Below are 24,916 nucleotides of genomic sequence, written 5' to 3'. Positions count from 1 at the left end.
GTTTAACCACATAGGGCTAACATTTTATGTTGGTTGACAAGAAGCGAAGATGGAGGTGCCTAGATCCAGGATTCATGTGTGGAATTCTTCATTTTTATTATTTTTCAGACCTCCTAAAAACCCATTTACTAAATATAGAGGCCAAGTAATATTAAAAACAAGATTAATAATATTAAAAATCCTAAAAACTGTCAGTTGCTATTTAAGGAATGAAACTCTGGATTGTTATTTTATAAACTGTCCTTGGTGCATAGGGTTAGGGAGCAACAGCCCTTAGGATCAAGGAGTTTGTCAAGGCCTGAATAATCAGCCATGTCATTGTAAAACTGATGCGTGGATGAATGAGAGCTATTTAAAACATTTTCAGACACTGAATGAAAAGACCAAGGGCATGATGACATTTGGCACATTAACTAAACAAATTGTTGTATAGTGGTTTAATCACGATATAATCTCTAAATATAGACCATCTGTATGGTGTTCTTTTACAAAGTGTACTTTTAAGTTCACCATTGAAAACATTTAGAACAAACGGGAGGGAAGTAAATTACATTTGTACCATAAATAAAATGGTTTTATGAGGTGGCAAGTGGTGTCCCTCAGGGGTCTGTTCTGGGACCCCTTCTATTTAACATGTTTATAAATGATCTTGAAGACAGCATTGAAAGTCATGTTTCAGTGTTTGCAGATGACACAAAACTTTGTAAAATAATACAATGTGAGCAAGATATTACTTTGCTGCAGAGGGTTTTAGATAGACTGGAGGACTGGGCACTCAAATGGCAGATGAAATTTAATGTTGAAAAATGGAAAGTTATGCACTTCGGCGTAAAGAATACACAAGCAACGTATACCCTTAATGGAAGCGAATTAGGGATAACAACACACGAAAAGGACTTGGGAATTGTTATAGACAACAAACTATGCAACAATGTGCAATGTCAATCAGCAGTGGCCAAGGCCAGTAGGGTATTGTCATGCATGAAAAAGGGCATTCATTCTCGGGACGAGAATATAATTTTGCCTCTTTATAAATCACTGGTAAGACCACACATTGAATATGCTGTGCAATTTTGGGCACCTGTTCTAAAGAAGGATATTATGGCACTAGAAAAAGTGCAGAGGCGGGCTACAAAATTAATAAAAGGAATGGAACATATCAGCTATGAAGAAAGGTTAACAAATTTAAACCGATTTAGTTTAGAAAAACGTCGCCTGAGAGGGGATATGATAACATTATACAAATATATTTGAGGCCAATACAAACCATTGTGTGGAAATCTATTCACAAACCGGACTTTACATAGGACACGAGGTCATGCGTTTAGACTAGAAGAGAGAAGATTTCGTCTAAGGCAAAGGAAAGGTTTTTTTTACTGTAAGAACAATCAGGATGTGGAATTCTCTGCCTGAAGAAGTGGTTTTATCAGAGTCCATACAGATGTTCAAACAGCTACTAGATGCATACTTGCAAAAACAGAATATTCAAGGATATAATCTTTCAATGTAGGGTAATACCTGCTTGATCCAAGGATAAATCTGACTGCCATTCTGGGGTCAAGAAGGAATTTTTTTTCCTAGCTTGTTGCAAAATTGGAAGTGCTTCAAACTGGGTTGTTTTTTTTTGCCTTCTTTTGGATCAACAGCAAAAAACATTTGAGGAAGGCTGAACTTGATGGACGCAAGTCTCTTTTCAGCTATGTAACTATGTAATGATGAATTTGATCCTGAGGAAATAGTTACTGGAAGAGATGTGTTTTTAAAGGGACACTATAGTCACCAGAACTACAGCTTATTATTGTATTTGTTCTGGTGAGTAGAATCATTCCCTTCAGGCTTTTTGCTGTAAGCCCTGTCTTTTCAGAGAAAATGCCGTGTTTACATTACAGCCTAGGGATAACTCAACTGGCCACTCCAAAGATGGCTGCTTCCTTAGGCAGTGCTGCAGAGTAAGCAGTACTGCCATTCAGTGACTCCACCCTCTGCATGCAGACACTGAATTTTCCTTGTAGGGATACATTAATTCAATTCATCTCTATGAGGAGAGGCTGATATAACGGCTCTGCACTCGCCCAAATGCAGCGGCGTATGGATTTGTTACTGGTATTTCAGGGTTGGGTTTTAAAGTTTACAATGACCTTTATACTGCCCACTTGTCTGACTGTCTAAGTGTCTTATGATACATTTTTTTACAGAAACTCACTGACCGTGCTGTAGGTTGGCAATTTCCATTTCTGAAAAGGAAACCTCAGATCAGTTGTGGTTATTGCCGTTCATTAAAAGTGTTGACTCATGTGAACTGTAGCTGAAATTGGAAAATATAAAATTTTTGCATTCTAAAACATCCATGTATATTTTATTGCACATGATGTATTGTCACTGCTAGCAAACATATCCTGTTTATTGTTTGCAATAAACTGTTTTAGTAATCATATCAGTTAAAGCTTTTTTTAAATTATATTTTGATATTGGGGGGGGAAAAACAAACCTTTCTCTTGTTTTGTAAACAGCTGCCATAAGCGGTCACTAACTGCTAGTAGCAGCTACTAATCTGTTTTCCAACCAGAAGCAGGAAGCAGCACTCCTGTCTCATTAAAGGGTAAATAGCAAATGTTCTACCTCTTGGCTGTCAATCACACAACTTATCTTATTACTTCCTGGTTGGTTAGCTCAGTGGAGCTAAATTCAATAGGCAGCAATTGCTCAGCGCACCTGCCTAGCAAAATATTTCTCATTGAGCTGCATTGGGCAGTCTGATTGGACAACCACAGAAAGTCTAGACTTGGTTAGGTGAGGGCTTGCAAAGGCCACAGTGGGTGAAAATGTAGAACAAAATGCTATATTTGAGAGAGAGAGGGATATATATATATATATATATATATATATATATATATATATATATATATATATATATATATATATATATATATATATATATATATATATATATGTGTGTATTTAGGCAGTGGTGCACCCTTTTAACTTCTGTCTACAGTAAATGCTGTCTGATCAGAAAAAATGCAGTGTTTACATTACAGCCTATGAATACATCCACTGGCCACTCCTCAGATGGCTACCAGAGCTGCTTCCTGGGGCAGAGGGGGCTAGTTGGTGTTTTTAACACTATAGGGTCACTAATACATGTTTTTTGTTCCTGATCCTATAGTGTTCCTCTAAGATCTATTATTCTATTATACTTTGATTTACTTTGTTGCTCATATATAGTACACTAGTCTATATTAAATCTCTGCATATTAGACAGACTTTTATTTATTTTCTATGATCCAATTTGTCCTTTTGTGATTGCACTCTATCGTCCTGTCCTTGTGGTTTGGTAAGATTCCTTCTTATTGCATGTTTGTTCTACTGACAGTTGCGTCTTTCCATCCGATTTTACGGTGGCTGGAAAGAATTGCCCCACTCATACGTTGAGGTCTCTTCCGTAACCAACACTTCCTGTGGGTGAAAAGTCTCAGACTGCACCTTGTTTGCAAAACTTCCCTCTTATTTTTGGAACTCTAATAACCTTTTGTTCTGGTTTTGAAATATCCGTCACTTTGTTATGACCTGTTACCTGAAATGAATTAATATTGCCCTCTGGCTTACAAATATTAAAGGGTTGTGCAACCTATTTGCCTGGGATTACTTAATGGATGACTAAAACTTTAAAATGACAAGAGAAGGCTCTCTGGGATAGTGTGATAATTAAAGCGAGAACAATACTTGATTAAAAGGACATGCTAAGCTCAATAGCAAATTATGTTACTTGCATAAGTAATGGTGCCTGGAGGTCTCCTGTCCCCGTCTTCGGCAAAGTGTTGTGTTTTTTTTGTTTTTGTTTTTTATATTGTGCCAATTTGTAAAGTGTGCGGCTTTAAAGCAACATTCTAAGCATTCTGTAATGGTTATTATTTTATAATCCGCCAACAAATTCCGCAATGCAATAAAATAGGTGGACTTGCTAATTTGCAGTCTGCGCTTCTTTCTACACACTCATTTGAATTGATAGGCTGTGACCAGTCAGCTGACACTCTCAGCCAATTAATGATCGGCATCTGGTTTCTGCAGCACAGAAGGCCGGAGCCTCTTGTATAACAGGGCAAACCATTACAAATTGGTTTGAATGGGGCCAGAGTAGTTCTTGCATCATAACCTCTACAGTCCACTGTAGTATTGGAGTAACCCATTCATCATTATACTATTAAATCTTAACACTTAGAATCAGTTTTAATAATATTTCCTTTACATTTTCTTGTTCTTATGTGGTCAACTGAAGGTTTCTTAAAAAAATGTTTTACTTTTTTTGGCCAACATTGCCTGTAGAATAAAAATTTGGTATTCTTTATATTCTCTGAATGTGCGTACAATAGAACCAGAACATAAAATCATTACAGAGTAACGTTTTATTCCATGTATTTACTGAAATGACGACGCACATCCTGAAGCTCTGGTTTTAGGACCAGTTCCACAATCTCTAGTAGTACTCCCCTGCAATATTCTGACGTAGCAGAATAAGGAAAAACTTGCACATTCCCTATGCCAGTTTACTTGCTGTAAAGATGATTCATTTCCCTCGGCCTTTCACCCATTTAGAGTGATATTGCTTTAAGAGATTTCTCAAGCTCTGTTTAGAGGTAGGCGGATCCACTTCCCTTATAAGCAAGTCTACTTTACTCGGAGTGCAATTACTGGCAGACCGCACAAACTTGCTTCATCAAGGGTGAGTACAATTTATTTACATTGTGCTGCTTCCTGCGAGCCCCACACAGCTGTGGGTTTCAGCTTTAACTTTTTGATGATGGGAATGTTAATCTTTGTTAATGAGTAGCAAGATGTTTTCTGTTTTTTGTATACTTTATCATATCCAGGAAACCTTTCTTTAGGAATGCACTGAATGTGGATTTGTTGGTGGTTTATACAACAGTCTTACAGAGTCTAACAACACATGTTGTCACCAAATACCTGATCTTTTTGTAATGTGAGCCGTACCATTGCTTAGTGTACTGTATTTTAATGGCTATGACCTACAGCTCTCCTGGCACTCTTAATTCCACGGAACCACGTTTTTGTTTTTAGTTTTTTTAAACTCTTTTCCCCACCTTGTCCCACTACCCCCATACACTGAAAAGTATACAATGATCATTAAGTGCCCTCCCATTTTCTTAATGCATTGTCTATATATATTGAAAACAAAAATAATTTTTACACATGATTAGTGAATTATTAATCTGATAGCAGACATACTGTGCCAGTGTTTTGCTTATTCGCAATCCGTTTCCGATTTGACCAGATTTTTATTAAAAAAAATTGTTTTGGGCTTTCTCCAGATCATGAGCTGTCCGTTCATGTTGTTTGGGAAGTGTGTGCGCACATTGAAATGCAGGAGTTGGAAAACCTGGATGAATTTAGAAGTCATTATAACATCGTTGTAGCTGCCTCTTTCTTGAGGGCAGGGAATAAGGTTTTGGCATCTTATCCTTTGCTATGTTGCAAAGTTTTTGTGCTGCTTTAATGTTTTTTTTTTTTTTTTAAATATATATTTTTAAAAAGCAGAGTGTAAAATTGTGTCAATGGATGAAGAGACTGGTTTCCTTATTGCCCCATAATCTTTAATTGATTTCTTAGATTCCTGTTGTGTTGCAATTTTGGGCTTTGTGTGAATGACAATGTATAATGTACTGTTGCTGGGGGTCAGTGCTGAACAGTCTGTTTTCCAGGGTGTTTGTTTTAAAACAGAATAAATCTTTTGCATAAGAATTTGTACGTAAAGTACAAACTCTGCAGTAATACGTTTCAAGACTTATTTAATACAGTCACTACAAAAAAAGTCTGTGTGAAGATTTTGTGTTACTAAATCACTATTTACACTGGCTTTGGCTGAGTAAGGGATCAAATTCTCCCCAACAGATGGAAGACTTTGTTAGTCCAACCCTATATGATCTTTCTGATTGCTACAACCAGAGCCCAGTCATTTTCTTTTTTCTTTTTTTATAAGGCAGCTGTTTTCCTTCAAAGATCATCTGCCTAACTTGTGTAGCTCATTGCCTATAGTAATAACCTAGCAAGTTTATTTTCTCCGAACCTCAGCTTGTCTTTTTCTACCATTTTAAAAAGCTTGACTAATGTCCTGACTGCTCTTGATCTGACATTGACTGTATTGAGTGTATAGTCTGTTGGCCAGCATGAATCAGAAACAGGTGGTAGTGCAGTTATTGGCTACATCCCATGTGTGCACTGTCATATGACATGAAGACAACTAAACTGCTAGCATGTACTAAAATGACTACCGCTATAATAGAATGCTTGTCTGAGTTTTGCTATGGATAAACCCAATCACATCTGTTCACAAACCAATCTAAAGGAACAATCACCTAAACGGATTTTTGTTGTGGCATGATATCTGATCAGTGGTTTAAGAAGGAACATGTCTTGGATGTGTTCTAAATGTGTTTAGAATATGTTTGTAGAGATCAGTGAGGTTCATATTCTCTAATCTCTCATACAACATTCTCAAGCATTTTCACTCAAAGAATTACTGGTTTCTCACTTGTTATACATGTGCAATCGCCATCCTAATCTGTTTTTGTGCTTTATTTTGCTCAACTTTAATCTATTTATGTTGATAGCTTGGTGTTATAACAAGTGAACTTTTACTGTATTTAAAAATCACTTGCATAAATCTGACCAATGGACAAAGTTATGGGGGACACCAACTACAATTTAGTTTTTTTTCCTTCCTGTTAATTACTCACAAGCCCTCAGGGCATAGAATGAAAATTTACCTTAATTCCTCCCTCTCCTCCCCCCATGGTGCCATGTACAAGAGAGATCTGAAAGCACATGCACGTGTGTTGCACTATGGATGGAGCACACACACACTTGTATGAGAGCAGGCATGAACCCTCCTGGATTATTACCAGTGCTGGCAATGTTGGCACCTGAACGTGGAAGCGTTGCTGAGGTAATTGTGGTAAATGCCTCAGTAGGGTTTATGGGGAACAGTCAATGAGCATTCATATTATAAATATTACAAATTCTCCCTAAAGGATGAAAATAATCATCTCTTCTTTGGTTAAAGGAACACTATAGTGTATTCCTGTCACTGTATAGTGTTAAAAATGCAGTTTATGCTCTTGACACACTTCAAAAAGGTAAACTTACCTTTATTCCAGTGCCGCACAGGTCCCCCAGGAAAGCATTGGGAGTCTATTGCGCATGTGCGGCAAAGCACCACGCTGTGGAAATAGAAACATAGAATGTGACGGCAGATAAGAACCATTCAGCCCATCTAGTCTGCCCAATTTTCTAAAAACTTTCATTAGTTCGTGGCCTTTTAGTTAGGATAGCCTTTCCCACGCATGCTTAAACTCCTTCACTGTGTTAACCTATACTACTTCTGCTGGAATTCTATTCCATGCATCCACTACCCTCTCTGTTAAGTAATACTTCCTGTTATTATTTTTAAACTTTTGTCCCTCTATATCTCCTCATAGAGATGCATTGTATCACTGCGTCTCTATGAGGAGCGTTCAGTGTCAACATGCGGAACGTGGAGATGCTGAACATCAGTGCTACACACTACTCAGTTTTTACCCAGGGCCTCTAGTGTCTGTCTGTGTGACTTCCACTAGAGCAGTTCCTAGGCAGTAATGTAAACACTGAACTTTCTCTGAAAAGGCAGTGTGTTTACATTAAAATGCCTGCAGTGACAGGCTATAGTTGTTCTAGTGACTACAGTGTCCCTTTAAGATATTTATTTGCCTATTTAAAACTAAATACAACTAGTAAAGTGGCAAAAGTGCTTGAAAGTTGAAGTGGATGTATTGATTTTTTTTTTTTTTTTTTTTTTTTTAATAAATTAAGAGTTAAATCTTCATGCTGGTCCTCAAATTGTATAATGATATTCTAGTATTGAAGGGAAACTCCACTGCTCAAAAAACAAAGCTTGAGATATAGAGTGTAGTAGATATACCCTCAATGAAATCATGCATGCTTCTAATATACACTTTTACATAGCAGTTATGTCTAAAAATAGCTTTTAAAACCTACAGCTCTTGTCTGCAGCTCTTACCAGCTCTCCCATTCTAACCCTGCCCAGACTATCTGTGGCTGTCCAATCACAGACTTCACAATGCAGATTAATGAGAAGTCTTTGCAAGGCAGGTGCTCTAGGCAATTGAGTTTAGCCCCAGTGAGCTAACCAAACCAGGAAGTAACAGGACCTGTTGCCTGCATGAAAGTCAGGATGGTGTAACCAGGTTAACTTATATAAGTGCCCATTTCTATTTAAATCGGCACTTTCTGCAAAATGTCAAAAGGACACATCACACGTAGCAAGCTAAAGGGCTTTAGGGGTATGGCATGTCCCTTTAAGAACATACATCGCTTTAATCTTTACCTAGAATCAGTGTCTCTACAGACTTTTGAAGCCATTGGTTTTATTTTTCAGTACTGTAGAGCACTTGTGCATATGTCTTGTTTTGCCTTGATGGGATCCTTGGTCTTTATCTGTTACGTGTCTTCACATTCATCAAATCTTTCGCAAGTAACCTTCAAAAATTTTGTATGTGGAAATGGGTGTCACTTAAAAAAAAATCTGCTATCAGAACATTTCTCAACCATAAATGTTGAATCACTTGACATTCTAGTTTTGAATCATTTTGTGGACAGACTGTATATTTAAATGGACACTGTAGGCACCCAGCTCATTGAGGTGGTCTGGGTGCTGTCCCTTTTGCACTGTTTACATTGCAGCACTAAGTCTGCCCTCAGTGACTGTCTACCAGACAGCCACTAGAGGGCTTCTGGAATCCAAATGGACTTCCAGTGTCAGATTTTTTTTTCCCCATAGGAAAGCATTGATCCAAGTCAAAGTCATTTACCGCACATGCGCATTAGACCCTGCTCGTCGCGGGACGGAGCTTCAATCCAGTGCCGAGGGACATCGTTGCTGGGATCGGGTAAGTAAGTAAGGGTTTTTAACCCTTTATTTACCGGGGAGGCAGAGTGATCGGTAGTGCCAGGACTACAGCTTTGTATTACTGGCACTACAGTATGCCTTAAAGAAATTATAAGCCAACTCCTCACTGTTTGCAGTCATAGAGGAAGCAATGCATCACCCTATATCAAAACATCTTCTATAATATGCATGCAGTCCCAAAATACTGGAAGTGCCTGTGCTATATCTAATGTTTCTGGTTAATATTAGTTCCTTTCCTTTTCAAGAATTATACGCTTTCTCATTACTTAACTACATACCTTGTTAAATCACTTTTGAGTATTTAATAAAGATGTCATCTATATTCCTAATGTTGATTGATTTGGAATTTCAATGACCTTTCCAAATGCAGTTATTATAAGACAAAATAGGCCCTACTTTGTCTAATGGTGTAAGCCCAAAATACACAAAAAGTGACAAATAAATAATGGGGGGGGGGGGGGGGGAGGGAGGGAGCATAGGATAGGAGCAGGAGCAGGGAGCATGCAGCCTCCACGGAGCAATAAAGCAAAAACCGCCGAGAAAAAGGGGCTTAAAATGGTCGCCGGCACAACCGGCGACAAGAAACCAACAAAATGGCCAGAGGTATACTTCTGGTAAGTATACCTCTGGCAACTAAACATGTACAGCTCCAATAAATGAAAAATAAAATGGAGATCTGGCTGAGAAATCTTGCAAATTTAGAGCCCATTAAAAAAAAGGGAAAACTTTGAAGGATATAGTTCTGTGTTAATGAGTTCTCCCCATAACGCCTAATAAAGGATGGATGAGCTCTGGTCTGATGCTAACAGTTTAATATATAATGTATAATGGTTGCAAACTCGTTAATCTGGAATTAACTAAAGGTGTTAATTGCTCCTTTAAAGTAAAACTCCAGTGCCAGGAAAACAATCAGTTTTCCTGGCACTGCAGGTAGTCTCTCCCTCCCACCTCCCATCCCAGGTAGATGTCCCTCGGCGGTGGTTTCGGGCCGGCGTCGCTCCTCCCAGTAATCACGTCAGCCAGTGGGCGAGACTGATCCCGCCTGCCGGCTGAGGAAACCTAATGCGCATGTGCGGCAATGCCGTGCACGTGCATTAGGTCTCCCCATAGGAAAGCATTGAAAAAAGATTTTCAATGCTTTCCTATGGGGAACTGAGCGACGCTGGAGGTCCTCACACATCGTGAGGACGTCCAGCGACGCTCTAGCAAAGAAAATCTTTGCTATGAATCAAGAAGTGCCCTCTAGTGGCTTTCTAGTAGACAGCCACTAGAGGGGAGGAGTTAACCCTGCAATGTAATTATTGCAGTTTATAAAAAAACTGCAATAATTACACTTGCAGGGTTAAGAGTAGTGGGAGTTGGCACCCAGACCACTCCAATGGGCAGAAGTGGTCTGGGTGCCTGGAGTGTCCCTTTAACCTGTGTAGACTATGTATTTGTGGAGGACTTCTGCTATCTTTTCTGCTCGACAGGGTTTAGACCTTTTTTGTTTCTTTGTTGTCTGGCAGTGACGTGCCATAGTCTGCTATTGCAAAGCCATATTTAATTGGGCCAAAAATGGTCATACCAGGGTTCACCGTGCCCCTGCTTTATTATTCTGGGGACAAAGTATTTCTGTGAGTTTTTGCAGTTAGTGTAATACAGGTCATGGCGAGGTGGCCAGGTATGACTGTTTGTCTTTTGATTAGAAATATTTCTAATGATAAGTGAGCTTGACCTAAATTGTGTAAATATTACGATTTGGTCAGTCAACAAATAACTGTGCTACCAGATTTTCTCCTGCAGAAAGACCAAACCATAGTCTTTAAAAATGTGAGCGAGAAAATATGAGACTGAAACCTAATTTGTACCCATATAAACCTGTATAGTTTTGTGTATGTATAATATTAACGGTTTCCTCCTATTCTATTAACAGCTTCCGTTAAGTATCAGAGACCAGTTTCCCGTGCTACAAAAGTTCAGTAAGTATAAATAAGTTATACATTAATCTGTTCTGTGTGTTGCATAACCCTGACAAATTATAAAGTCCCATCTCCTGCCTTGTAGGAACACTGAAATAATGCATTCAATAGGGAGTCTTGGCAAAAAGAGGAGTTGTACCTCGCTGGCATTGTACAGTTTTTATGCAATATCCCGTTTGGAGTATAGCGCCAGAGAGCCCTATGTGCAAGGAGTAGTTTGTTTAATTTTGTAGTGCGTGTGTGCAAATGTTAGTTTTCTCCCAAAGCCATTTTTTTTTTTTTTTTTTGCTTTCTAACCCCCATCTGATTAGTAAGATACTTGCACGTAGTGTAAACACAATGTACACAAATACCAGCCAACATAACACAGCTTAAACTAATGTCAACATATTTACTTACAGCACTAAAATAAATTATTTCTGGCACAGACTGATTTATTTTGCATAATGATGAGCTCAGGGAATGTTCTTTTTACCCTAAATACTCTATGTGCAATCAGTATGTTAAAGCTGTACCTCTAAGTTGCGGTTCAACATGCTCGGATTGGAGATGAGACTTTGCATTTATTTACTTTTATTTGTTTTTCATTCCCTCCCCCTCCCAAGTAAGATGTTTGTTAAAAACAAACAAACAAAAAACATGTTGTTGATCCCTGCACAGAGAACATTGAACTCAGTCATGGGATCAGTGAGGGGTATTCAGTCTGTTGGCAATGTATGATGGCATTTACATTTTATAATAAAAATGTTCTGGAACTTTATGAATGACTTTTGCTGATATGTACATTAATTTCACTTGTGAGAAAAAAAAAAAGTTGTGACAGTGGGACTAGTTCCTATTCAGCATATAAATGGAACTATTCTGTAATAGTTAAAGGAACACTCAAAGCACCATATCCACTACTGCACAATGTAGTACCCTGGCGTCCCTCCCCATTGTAAGAAGCCAACCTGTTTTGGAATATTTTGACTTTTGGTCTGCAGGGTGATAATCTTCATCTTTACTACCATTATCAGAGAGCCATACGTTCCTAAATAGGAACTTTTGTTAGTAGTTCTGACCGAAACTTTGCAATGCAGGACTTGCGTCCTTTGGCTGGTGGCGTGGGCTGATTACTTTTTGCCAAAGAATGAAGCCCTGTATTGAGGTATTAGAGGTGGGGATCAGCGCCCAGTAGACCCTAGGAACTGAGGCAAAATTTTCAAAATTGGTTTAACTGCTACAACGGGGGTGCAAGGGCACTCCTGGCACCATAATCCCTACAGTGGGATATGCATGTAATATCTTTTCTACCGCATGCTTCCTGTCAATGCTTTTCCTCACTGGGACCTTTTCTAATTCACTTAACTAATCATGCAATGCATTCGTATGGTATAATTTAAGGAACAGAATAGGTTTATGAATACGAGAGTACAGGCTTACCAAACTTCATATTTGTGTGCTCAATACATAGAAGCTAAACTAATGACCGTTTTCCATTTCCACATGACGTACAGGTGATCATGTAGAAACTGATTCTGACAGGGTTATCCACCTAAAGTGAGTTTCACATTTAAGACCAGAATAGTTGGAACTAAAGGTAAAGCAAACTTAGAACTTTTAAAGTTCAGCTATTTTGACCGTAAGCATGAAATTCACGTTGAATTGGTACTTTAGTAATTAATCCTGTGTGTCTCTTCATATTACACTAGAAATATATTTACATGTAGTTTTGTCACTATACATTCCCTTCAGAAAAGGAATTTAATTTCATTGACCGCTCCATTCCGTGCCAGAGTACACCATATTAATATTTTTCCCCAGGTCACATTACATTGAAACCCTAAACAAGTTTGTTAGTACAGTTCCTCTTTGGTAATGATGATCTCACTGTACCTGAAATTTTGTTTGTGAAGCCTGAAGATGTTTGTATAAATTATAGCCCCCGGGGGTTCATAGTTCAATTTTTTTAATCATATATATTTTTATTGATGCATACTATTTGACAATAAAACTGGAATAATTCGCTTACAGGGCATTTTCAGAGATTGTTGTCTTTCCCTTGCCAGCCCTATCCACATAATCCTTCATCAGGCCTCACAGGCCCGCTCCCTTGTGTTGTGCTAACAGGTCAGTGAGGGGAGTACACCATACCTTTCTTTCAGATATTATTTTAGAAATGCGTACATGTGTGGCCTAGAGAAGGCCTTACTCTGTCTGCAAATCTATCTTCATTCACCAAAGGCTCTGATGCAAATACAAACCTGATTATTATTTCCTACTTTCTTAACCGTGAATCTTCACCAACTGTCCTGTGAATTGCAAAAATAACTGAAATGGAAAAAATTTGCCTACATAAATATTTTCCATCTTGGCAATTCCAGTCTTTAAGCCAATGTGCTTTTAATAGTATTTTAACCTATACTGTTCCTTAACTAATATGAAAGTGGTATAGATTTATTTGAATTTTTGTAATTCTTAATTTTGTATAGACTTATATCTACTACCCACGTTACTCGCACCGGCTGATTACTGTAATATTACTTAATCACATGCTGCTTGTTAATACCTGCTCCATGGGTGTATTATATGTGCATTGATGGTGTCACTTTGTTTTGTTTGTAATGTTTCAATGTTGAAATTCACAGTAACTTTGCTTTCTTTATCTAGCACTTGGTTTATTGTGTGCCCTTTTTTAATATCAATGTCAATTAAGGGAGGCTGACCTAACCAGGCATTAAATGTTTCACTGATTTACTTTTATTTTTACATGCATATTTAATTGGCTTTGTTTCACATGACACCTTGTTCTTGATGGAAATGTAATTATAATAATAACCTAAATGACATGTTGACAGGGTATTTTTCTTCCAACCTAGTTACCCTATTTTGTGTTATTGGGATGAGCCACGCAGAGCACCTTTCTGGTACTCCTTTTAACTTCTCTAAATTCTGCCTTCCCTCTGCATTCAGTTTAATCATTTACAACCAATGCAGTCTTGATGTTCTTTGCTCTTAGATGCAGAACACCGCGGTGTAATTTCAATTACTTTGATTTCATAATGTTTTCTATGCTTTAACAAGGTTTTCTTGTACCAGAGAAACTGTGTCTGCTACTGGAACTCCACTAATTTACGTTGCTTGATAACATGTTATCAGTCTACCAATAATACGTTATGCAGTGTTAATCTATTTAAACACAGCTGAACATAGTGCAATGTAATTTTGACATGCCATATTCCAACCATTCCTGGTATTTGCATGTTGCATGCACACGTGTATTTATTTTCTCTGAACATGTGTTGCATGAATTGATATTCTGTAATAAGTGCATTTCGATTTAGAGCGTATCAACATGCATGCATGACATATTCCATATAATATATGATTTGCAGAGAGTGCTCCTTGCAGCACCAATTCATATCTCTGTTCTATCCTCAATGATTTATCAGTCTTGGTTAACCTAGTCCAATTAATGGGAGTTTATGATAAACATATGACAACATTTGTGAATCGCTCTCCAAATAATTTCAAGTGAACAGAAATGTTAAATGAGCTTGGGGATGAGATCAGGAAGCTTTTTAAGTCACATGTATTTTTTTTATTTTTTCATGAAAATTTAGGAGAATGTTGTTTATTACCCAATACTAGAATCTACATGCGGGTATGTTGGAACAATTAAAAGTTCAAAAGGATACATCTGGCACTTATATGTTTTTTTCACCTTGGGCTAACTCACTGTTATACATTCTACCTAACCGGCCATTATCTAAGCTTTCCTTTGAACATCTATTATGTAACCTGGCCATATAAGGTGTATACCTGTCCCTCAGTGAGGCTTTGCATGAATTCATAATTCTGCCAGAACAGGTTACTACTTATACATTTTTCTTCTAGTAATCTGTTTACAGCAAGGCCCTGGGGATGTTCAAACAAAACATGCCTCTGCAGTGAGTTATGCTGTGTTGGCAACTGACATGCTAACCAAAGGTCAAAATAACTTTCAATTAGTAGATTGTGTTTTGTTTTTTTTGTTGTTTTTTTTAAACTCTGTCTCACAACTCACTGTTTAGAGTATAGATAATCTATCCCCCTAATCTATAGAATACACAGAATATATAGTATTATTATTTAATATTGATTGACCTAAGAAACCTCTACATTGGAATCTATGCATAATTTCCTAGCAGAAAAAAACATGACTTGTTTCTATTAAATTGTTATTCATTTCCATTGGGGTTTTCTAGAGACAGAATAGATTATTCTACTAGTGAAAAGTAGAAGGGAAAAAAAACATCCAAGAGTCTGTTTTAACCCTTCCACAATTTTGTGTTCTTACTCACCAGATAATCTTTACAAATGCTTGATATTTCATGGGAGACAACTAGTACTAGTTTGACAAACATTGTTACTAGGAGTACTTAAAGCGGCACTGTCATGCAGAACTTGCCTTTCCTCAATCTCTTCCTCTTCTCCCCCCCCCCCCCCCCCCCTCTCAGGATCTGTTCTCCATTTCTTCCTGTCTTCTTTAGTTTTCTTTAAAATCATAAGACAAAGTAGGGACTCTTTGCCTTATGGAGGTTTCCTCTGCTTGACCAGCTCTGAACAGTGGAGGAGCAAAGTGTGCAGTTTCAAGTGAACAGTATGTTCGTTTCTTTTAGAACGCAATTCGGCACTCTGTTCGGATCGCAATTTCATTCTAATGAATGAAACTCCGATCCTATTCATTGCTGTGGCTGCATCTTGCAGCCGCTTAGTAGATAACTCCCTAATTCCCACGGTATCAGGGAGCTATCTACTAAAAGGCTGAAAGACCTAAATTGGTCTTTCAGCCACATTTACTAATACTAAGTAAAGATTACTTGGTATTAGTAAATAATATGCCCCTACTCGCTATCCCGCGAGTAGGGGCATGACTAGTAAGCAGTGAGCAGCCTGTGGCTGCTCACTGTAAAAATAAATAAATAAAATAAACCCCCCCTCCCCCCCCTCTTGCACGGCTGGTGGGGGCCCCCTAAATAACAACCGACTGTCCTCCCCTGCCCCCACCCCTGAGCGGTGGGTGGGGGCCCTAAATAAAGAGGGGGGGGGGGACCTACTGTCCTCACCCGGCCCCCACCCCTGAGCGGTGGGTGGGGGCCCTAAAAAAACAATAAGAGCGGGGGACCTACTGTGCCCCACCCCTGAGCGGCGGGTGGGGGCCCCAAATGAAAATCCCCTCCCTAACTAACATGTAAAGAAAAATTTAACTTGCCATTTGACGTCTTCTTTTTTCTAAAATCTTCATTTTTCAGCCCCAAAAAAGGCCAAATAAAAAGCCATCATACCCGTCGAACTTAAAATAAAATAAAATAAACCAGAGCGCAAAAAAAACACAGTAGGTATCCCCCCTTATTATCTTTATGGTCCCCAACCGCCGCCCAGGGGTGGGGGACTGGGGGGGAGGACAGTAGGTCGTCTCCCCCCCCCCTCATTATCTTCATGGCCCCCACCCGCTGCTCAGGGTGGGGAAGGGGAGGAGGACAATAGGTCCGCCCCCCCCTTGTTGTAATTTATGTACATTTTTTTTTCTACAGTGAGCAGCCACAGGCTGCTCACTGTTTAGTAGACATGCCCCTACTTGCGGTATAGCAAGTAGGGGCGTTCGGGAGATTTTAATCTCCCTTGTGCTATTATGGGGGTCATATTGACCCCCATAGAGTGAGAGGGGGACCTGGGGGGCCGCTTCTATAGTTACATATTACAAGGAGGGAGCTGCACGCCGGTAGCTCCCTCCTTGTAACAAACTGAACGAACAGTGATACTCAATGTTTGTTTGTTCGTCTGACTTTTCTATTAATTCATTCGTCTGTCGAATGAATGAATAGATGAAATTCCCGTTCGCATGTCCAGGTGTTTCACTGGGCAATGTGCGGGAATCTCAGTCTGTCTACTGTGGGCAGATGACGTGTCCCACAGGGACTTCACCTACCCACACAAAGATGGCGGCGCCCTGAATATAGATCGGGGCAGAAAATACAGATTAATAAATAGGTAATCTGGGGGGCTTAGGGGCATTTGGGGGTGACTAAGGGGTAAATTTTATGTAGTGGAGGGGGGTTAAAAAAAAAAAAAAAACGGGATTCGGCATGACAGTGCCGCTTTAAAAGGAATAATGTATTGGCGATTCTGCTTTGATAGAAATAGGCACACAGTAGGCACTATAAATGCTTTCTCATTAAAGTATTTATAGGGTCTCGAATCCCCTGTGCTATCCTTCCATTTATTGTTAAACCATTTCCCATCTCCTTTTTGCTGCTTAGGCAAATTAAGAATCCACCTGAGCAGCAATGGGCGGTGTGATTGGCTAAGAGTGTCAGGTGATATGGCATGGGCACAAGGAAATGTGTAATCTCTGCTTTAGCCATACCTCCAGTGGTGGTGTGGGTGGCCAGGGACCCTGATTTAGTGTTAAATTGCTCGAATATGGTTTAACACGCAGTGGAGGGACAGTGCTAGGGGAATCCATGCACTATAACAAATTCAGTAAGATGACAGTGGGAGTCTCTATTAATGTTCTCTTTAGTCCTTGGTCTTTTATTCAAACAGTTGATACATTTTATTGCAAAACATGAATACTTTGTATCCTAATGCTATATTGTTCCCTTAAGGTCATAATACTAACAAGAAATTATAAACCTGTTTTTATTTGTAACGCTATAGAGTCCTTATAAATATATATATATATATATATATATATATATATATATATATATATATATATATATATATATTTTTTTTTTTTTTTTTTTCACACCCTTGTCTTGGCCACCCTTCCTCCTTGGCAGAGATCAACAATCTTGATGATCTCAGCGACACCAATGTTTTCCCATAGGAAAGTGTTGGGAGGCTAGTGCGCATGCGTGGCAAAACTTTGCTGCTCCAGTCCGTATCATCTGATAGCGATGCATTCAATAAATGCATATCTATGGGTAGCATTCAACCTCTCCATGCAGAGCAACCTCACAGGACCTAAACCAGGAAAGCACCATAAGAGGCTGTCTGAGTGCACCTTAGGGGAGAATGAGTTGTAGAGTTCCCTGTTAAAGGGACACTCCAGGCACCCAGACCACTTCTGCTCATTAACCCTGCAAGTATAATTATTGAAGTTTTCTATAAACTGCAATAATTACCTTGCAGGGTTAACTCCACATCTAGTGGCTGTCTACTAGACAGCCACTAGAGGTCCCTTCCTGACACATAGCACAGATTATCTGTGCTAGAGCGTCGCTGGACGTCCAGCGTCGCTCATTTCCTCATAGGAACGCATTGAAAATCTTTTGCCGCGCATGCGCATTAGGTCTCTTCGACCGGTGGGCGGGATCAGTCTCGGCCGACGGAGACAGTAGGAGAAGCGGCGCGGAGGAGGAGACAGCGACGAGGGACATCGTCGCTGCCTCAGGTAAGTGACTGAAGGGGTTTTCACCCCTTCAGTAACCGGGGATTAGGGGGTGGGAGGGAGAGGGTACCTCCAGTGCCAGGAAAACGGATTGTTTTCCTGGCACTGGAGTTTTCCTTTAACTCCTTAAGTTTTTTCCGAGAGCGTACACTCCATAGGTAATTTGTGATTTAAATTTGACATTAACCTTTGGGTTGTTGAGGCTTTACTGTGACTGCTACAACATTCAATTTAAAAAACAAAACAAAAAAACTGTTTATAAATATTTGGTTTGCAGGAAATTAACCTTTTGCCAGTATTTATCCCATTTGAACATGTCTGATTACATTTAGTTTTTCCTCCTCCACTATTTGCAGGAGCCCACACAACAACAAACTGAATTGAGAAAGCACCAAGATGTGTAAATATTTGGAAGGTTTTAAAGCAAAGGAAAGACTACTTTGCTGCCTGTTTTTTAAACACACAGCCTGGTTATGTTAGCATCCCTTGTTGCTTTTTTTTCGTAACTAGTTTTTAATGGGCACCTTAGTATCACTGGTAACCTAATGTTGCACTAATTTCTCCCTTCTTCTTTTCTGCTCTCTGGCTGGCTGTCTGCACAGATACTCGCGCATCTTGGCTTCCAAAGGTTAACAAACGATAGTTTTAATGTTCGTACTGAACAGTAACGCAAGCTCGTACTTTTCTCGCTGCCTTGGTTAACCTTCTGCTGCAGCTGCTTGTTACCCTGTTGCCTTATGAACACAACGAATATTCAGTGAAGGCAAGCACAGATCCTGTGTTTTTATTTATTTTTATTTCTTGTCCTAATTAAACACCATGAAGCTTAATACCGAAGTGTCCACCGTTGTCTTGCTGCCTGTCTACCTGTTAATGTTTGTGTACAGTACTCTTACATTTATACCATGGTATTTTCTTACCAACGCAAAGAAGAAAAAAGCAATGGCAAAAAGAATAAAAGCTAAACCTATGTCAGACAAACCTGGAAGTCCGTACAGGGCCATTAGCCACTTGGATTCACTGGCCACCATAGACATTCCAGGAGCCGACACGCTGGACAAACTGTTTCAACATGCTGTGGCAAATTTTGGAAAGAGAGACTGTCTGGGCACAAGGGAGCTGCTAAATGAAGAGAATGAAATGCAACCTAATGGAAAAGTGTTTAAGAAGGTATTAATTTATTTTTCTCTTTACTGTTGTGTGGAATCATCCTGTATCATTGTTTTGCTTTGACCCTTGAATCAAGCTCAGAAACTCAGATTGTCCCTAACCGTAGTTCCCTTTTTAATATTACTTGTTGCTATACGGCAATCATGAAGTTAAGAGGTTGGGTTAATTAGATAAGGTTGAGAATATCTCCAATGCTAGACAGCAAATTTTCAAGGTTGTATTTACATATTCCTTAACATTGCTCACATATCTTGCATTTTCACATTTTGTTTAATACTATGTTACCAGTACATTCTGCAATGCTGTTTATATTAAAGCAGACCTGACAAATGGAGGTGAAAAATGTACAATTGATAAAAATGTGGGAAGAGGTGTTTGAACCCAGTTATTCCTTCTTTATTGCCGTAACTTCTTCTTCTTTTTCCTGGTTTGCTAGGAACTAAATGCATAAAAGTATAAAATAATATTTTTTAGATCTTTGGAGATCTTCCACATATCTTCTCATGCACATGCAGAGAGATGACGTAAGCTTTCGTTGCACATCACGCTAGAAGATGCATTTTCCGATCAGCCGTCAGTTGGAATTGCATTGCTGTGCCAGTTCTGCTTTATATCACATTTGACATTTGTATATCTTTTGAAATATGTGTGATTGCAGTGAAAATTCCAGCGCATCATACAGGTAGTTCTTCATAAATATTACACCGGTCAGCTCCAAGTACAGTGTTTTGGCTTGTCTTTTAGTTTACCATATGATGGCTTAATGGACAGAGTTTAACAGGACTATCGTGGTAATAGTTTGTTTTTCATCACACAAACTATGGTGATCAATGGAAGTTTACAATTTTATTATCCTGAAATGACCTATTTTTTTAGAAATGTTATTGTATTTTTTTTTTCCCCTCCAGTTAATTCAGGGAGATTATAAGTGGTTATCCTATGAAGATGTTAATGTGAAGGTGACCAATTTTGGAAGTGGTCTGGCTGCGCTTGGGCTGAAACCAAAAAGCACTGTTGCCATTTTTTGTGAAACCAGAGCAGAGTGGATGATCACAGCACAAGCATGCTTTAAATACAATTTTCCTTGTAAGTTTTATTTCTTTCAAACATTTTAAAGGTGTACTAACTATGTAGCTGATTGTCCATGTACCTGAGTGAATCATTACCTGAGAGAATCATTAATATATCACTGATAACATTTCTGCTCCAAAAATACATTTTAGGGGAAGTTTTGCCAAGACCTAAAGTAGTTAGATGGTATTTCTCTATCCTAAACAAAATAATGTGAGCAGTTACTCCAGGCTCCCTGCTTTTTTATTTCATTATGTTTTGTATCTTATTTATTTTTCTTTGGAGATTGGGTTGGCTTGACAGAATGTCATTCTTTGAATCTCTGCGTCGTCACACAGGTCTCTTAATTTGCTGCTTTCTCGTGCAAACATATTAAAGAAGCACAGAGCATGTGAGACCATAATGTCACTTGCCTCTGAAGAGCGACATTCATATGATGTCATATATACACTTATTCTCTTCTCCACCTTCACTCAGCAGCTTATACATTTCACGTTTGCTTGTAGCCTTACTAGAGCCGTATGGTTCATATCCGAGCAGATTCATTGTAATTCAGGGAAATATTTTGTAGCATTTCTGCTTGTGCGACTGCCAATCTGAAGCTTAAAGGATCCTGTAGCGTTTTAATGAATTAATGTTATTTCCCCCTGCCGTGTGCTAGTTGGAAGGGTGAATTTCACTCGCCATGCCAGTCTCTCTGGGGAAGCACTGCCTCCTGTTGGAAAGTATTAGGAGGCTAATGCACATACCCTGCAAAATGCCCCTCTGTGCCAATTGGATGGTCTTTGAGACCATCTAATTTGAAATAGCAGAGGTTTACTCTATTTCATTGAAAGCACCTCTAGTGGCGATCAGTGGATATCAATGTTTTCACATTGAGTTCAAATGTTTGGAGTGTTTTTGGTACTCTCCCAAATCTTGGACAATTCTATTTATGCATACGTTAACCTTTTAATACAGGATGCTGAAAGAATTGACTAGATGATTTATTTTTTTTTGTTTTGCTTGAACATCTGTCCCTTCGTGCATGGTAATGACAATGAGACAAAATGTGCAGGTCTTGCAGCCTGCACCAGCCACAGGACTGTCTGTCTCATATACAGGCTTATTTTCTCATTTCCACAAGTTCTGTTTTTTTTCCCTCTCCGTCATAGTTCCTCATTCTCATAAGCAATCTAAGATGCATTCTCATTTCCCTTTTCTCTCACTTTGCATGCAAACTACTGTCATGGAAACATGTGTAGATATTACTTAACATATCTAAATATATCATACTTCATTTTAGCAAACTTACACTGATTGAGATTTCCCGGTGAACAACCAGCGTTAAAGCGGATCTGTCATCACCAAAAATAACTTTTTATCTGCTTCCATATAGATTTTATCATTAAATCTTTATTTTATTTGTTTTCTTTTCTGAATGCTCTAATTTTTCTAAAACAAATGCAAAAGTTCCTAATTTTATGTATATATAGCAGTGAAGTTGACAAAACTTGTTTAATGGACAGAGCTTTAAAAAAAGACTTGTATTCCATTATCAATCACATTTACCCATGATCCATCAGTAATAGCAATCCCACAAAAGTGTAAATGGCAGAGGAAAACAAAATGTCCGCACCCAGGAATTTATATCTGGCACAAGGAAGATAATTTATAAATAAAGGCAAGTGGCATGGGAGGTGGTATAATCATTAAAATCCAAGAGTATTAAGGAAAATGAAAAGTGACGGGTGGCGAGAGACATGGATGCTTTAAGGGTAATTTGGAATCTGTTCATAATCCTCTCGCCTAAAAGTGGAGATATAAAATAATTTTAAACTTGGTATGTTGTGGCTTGAAAGAATATGTAATTTTACCAATTGTTTTTACAGTGGTCACATTGTATGCCACTCTGGGTGAGGAGGCCGTAACTTATGGTCTGAATGAATCTGGAGCCACCCATCTCATTACTAGCTCTGAACTCCTGGAAACCAAGTTGAAGGTGTGTATTTAGGACAGACTTTAGCTGCTGTTATCTATCATATTTATATCTCCCTGACAAGAATAACCATATTATGTTTCACTTCTAAATTTCACAGAATGTTCTATCAGAAATTAGTTTCATTAAACATATCATCTATGTGGGCAAGAGAAATATTAATAAGGCAGAGTATCCAGAAGGCCTACAGATCCATGAAATGGAGTCCATTGAAGATTTGGGTGCAAAACCAGAGAACTGTAAGTGATATTACTTCATAAAGAAAACTAGTCCATTAAAAAGGCAAGAATGCATCTTACAGAGCTTTGTGCAAAAGTAATTCACTTTTTCAATAAGTTCATTACATGGTGTCACATGCATAGTTGTTGCAACTTTATTTTTTTCCCCATAACAACTTGCACATTCAAGTGAATTCGCAGGTATTTTTGGTATTGACCAGAACCACATGTTTGTGCATTTAGAGCAGGTGTAGGCAACCTTTGGTTGTGGACTAAACAATCTTCTTACAGCCATAATGCTGGCAAAACATCAGGGAAGTTGTAGTCCACAACATCTGGAGTGCCGAAGGCTTTCTTCATCTGGAGTGCCAAATACGGCTTTCACCTGATCTAGAGTCTCTCAGTACATATTCATTGAAAAATGTGAAAACTGTTCTGTCACTGTCTTTGTCCCCATCAAGTGTTTGGTGGTTTCTGTGTTTGGAGAGATCTCTATTTCTTTACTGTATGGAAAATGTATATTCCAAGTTCAAAATACTTCACATTTGGCATGGTGTGAATTGAATTTCACACCTCCAAAGTTGTATAATCAACAAATATGATGGTTTGATCCATAGTATTATTTTGTTTAATTGTATGTTGTAAAGTTTTGAAATAGTCAATGTCAGAAATATATATTTTATACCGTCTATACTTTGCTTATTGTAACAATGTTTTGTGTTTTTTTTTTTTTTTTTGTATGTCTTTAAACACGATTTGCAAATAGAAAATCATCAGTCACTGATAGTTGGTTTTCATCTTAATATGGTCACTGTTTGAGAATCCATTCATTGTGGGGTATTGCTTCCCTGAAATGGAGAGGTATAATTGGGCCCAGAATGCCTCAGTCCTTCCTGATCAGGGATTTCATCATTGGCTTCAATGATAATCCGTTACTGCATATTTAACTTGGTCACATCTCCTTCGTCCTGATCGGCCATTTTTAAGCACTCCTGAACGCCTCCATGCAGCCATAGAATACCTACTCCCAAAGAGTTCCTCAAGGTATTGAACAGGTTTCTACAAGTTCCCACATTTCCTGCTGGTTTCCATTGTCTATGCTTGACTAGATGGCTAACTGGTAAATTTCCCATGAGATGAGTGAGGAGGTTCTACAAGGTTTGGTGTGATTTGTTCTACAGCTCTACACTGGAGGGGATGCAATGTCTCAAAACGTATGGATTCTTGTAGATCCTGACCACAAAGATGAGCATTAAATTATCGGTAAACATGTGTCTTGGTTCCATTTATTTATAATGGTTTGAATTTGGAAGTGATTATCAAGGCTAAATATTTACTCCGATATTTGTTTTGATCTTCAGTGAGCAACCCTCCAAGCCGACCTCTACCTACCGATCTGGCAGTTGTGATGTATACCAGCGGCTCTACTGGCAGGCCCAAAGGAGTAATGATGGTTCACAGCAACCTAATCGCTGGCATGGCCGGGCAGTGTGAAAGGATACCAGGCTTAGGGTAATTTTTCTACAATCAGGTTCTATTTATTTATGAACCAGCTAGGTTGGATATCTCCAGCCCAGCAGTTTTGTGACTTGATCAAAAAATACATTTAAAGAGCCACAATGACTATTATGTGAGCTCTGTTCATGAGCGTATTTAGAGCCTCTAATGTACTCTATTAATGCGCTTTCTTAATTACTATGCCACTAAATTCCATTACACATTTGGAGTTGCGTTTTTTTTTGTGTTTTTTTTTTAACACCCTAATCACAAATTAGATATTCGCACCGCTCAGTCTTCCCACACACTTAATTACAATTGGTAGTGGACATGGCAGTCACCATCTGATGCTTAAGAAACAGACCCTTCAAACAGAAGTGCCAACCTTATGTTCATATACGTGAGGCTGACTGGCAGCTGTGAAGGTAAGACCCTGTAAAAATAGTCCAGGCACAGAGGACATTCTTGTATGCCCTTATATATTTTATGCAGGACATGTAATGATGTGCTCACTGAGGGTGGCAGAACAGGACCCCAATATTGTGACTGTCTCACTAATTCCTGGAATGGGTGCTGTTACACAGTGCTATGTTAGCCACAATAAAGGTCTTCAAGAACTGCATG

The 24,916-nt window shown here is 38.7% G+C and overlaps 1 protein-coding gene across 8 annotated transcripts in view; it reads left to right on the top strand.

Moving 5' to 3' along the window:
- The window catches only part of ACSL4 (acyl-CoA synthetase long chain family member 4), a 56,247-nt gene that overhangs the window by 10,096 nt on the left and 21,235 nt on the right, over window positions 1-24,916 (top strand). The window contains exons 1-7 of one of the 8 annotated variants that reach the window (XM_063432140.1): window positions 4,677-4,720; window positions 10,896-10,941; window positions 18,715-19,528; window positions 20,437-20,614; window positions 22,471-22,580; window positions 22,678-22,816; window positions 24,157-24,307. In XM_063432140.1, coding sequence (XP_063288210.1) covers window positions 19,178-19,528; window positions 20,437-20,614; window positions 22,471-22,580; window positions 22,678-22,816; window positions 24,157-24,307 — 929 coding nt within the window. In that variant the 5' untranslated portion in view covers window positions 4,677-4,720; window positions 10,896-10,941; window positions 18,715-19,177. Of the gene's footprint in view, window positions 1-4,676; window positions 4,721-10,895; window positions 10,942-18,714; window positions 19,529-20,436; window positions 20,615-22,470; window positions 22,581-22,677; window positions 22,817-24,156; window positions 24,308-24,916 lie in introns of those variants that run through there. The other 7 variants (XM_063432144.1, XM_063432141.1, XM_063432146.1 and 4 more) reach the window with 7 other exon arrangements.

The sequence above is a fragment of the Pelobates fuscus genome, chromosome 9, assembly GCF_036172605.1.
Source record: "Pelobates fuscus isolate aPelFus1 chromosome 9, aPelFus1.pri, whole genome shotgun sequence".
Lineage (NCBI taxonomy): Eukaryota > Metazoa > Chordata > Amphibia > Anura > Pelobatidae > Pelobates > Pelobates fuscus.
Note: the sequence above shows the minus strand (reverse complement) of the source record. Positions and strands in the feature narration are given on the sequence as shown.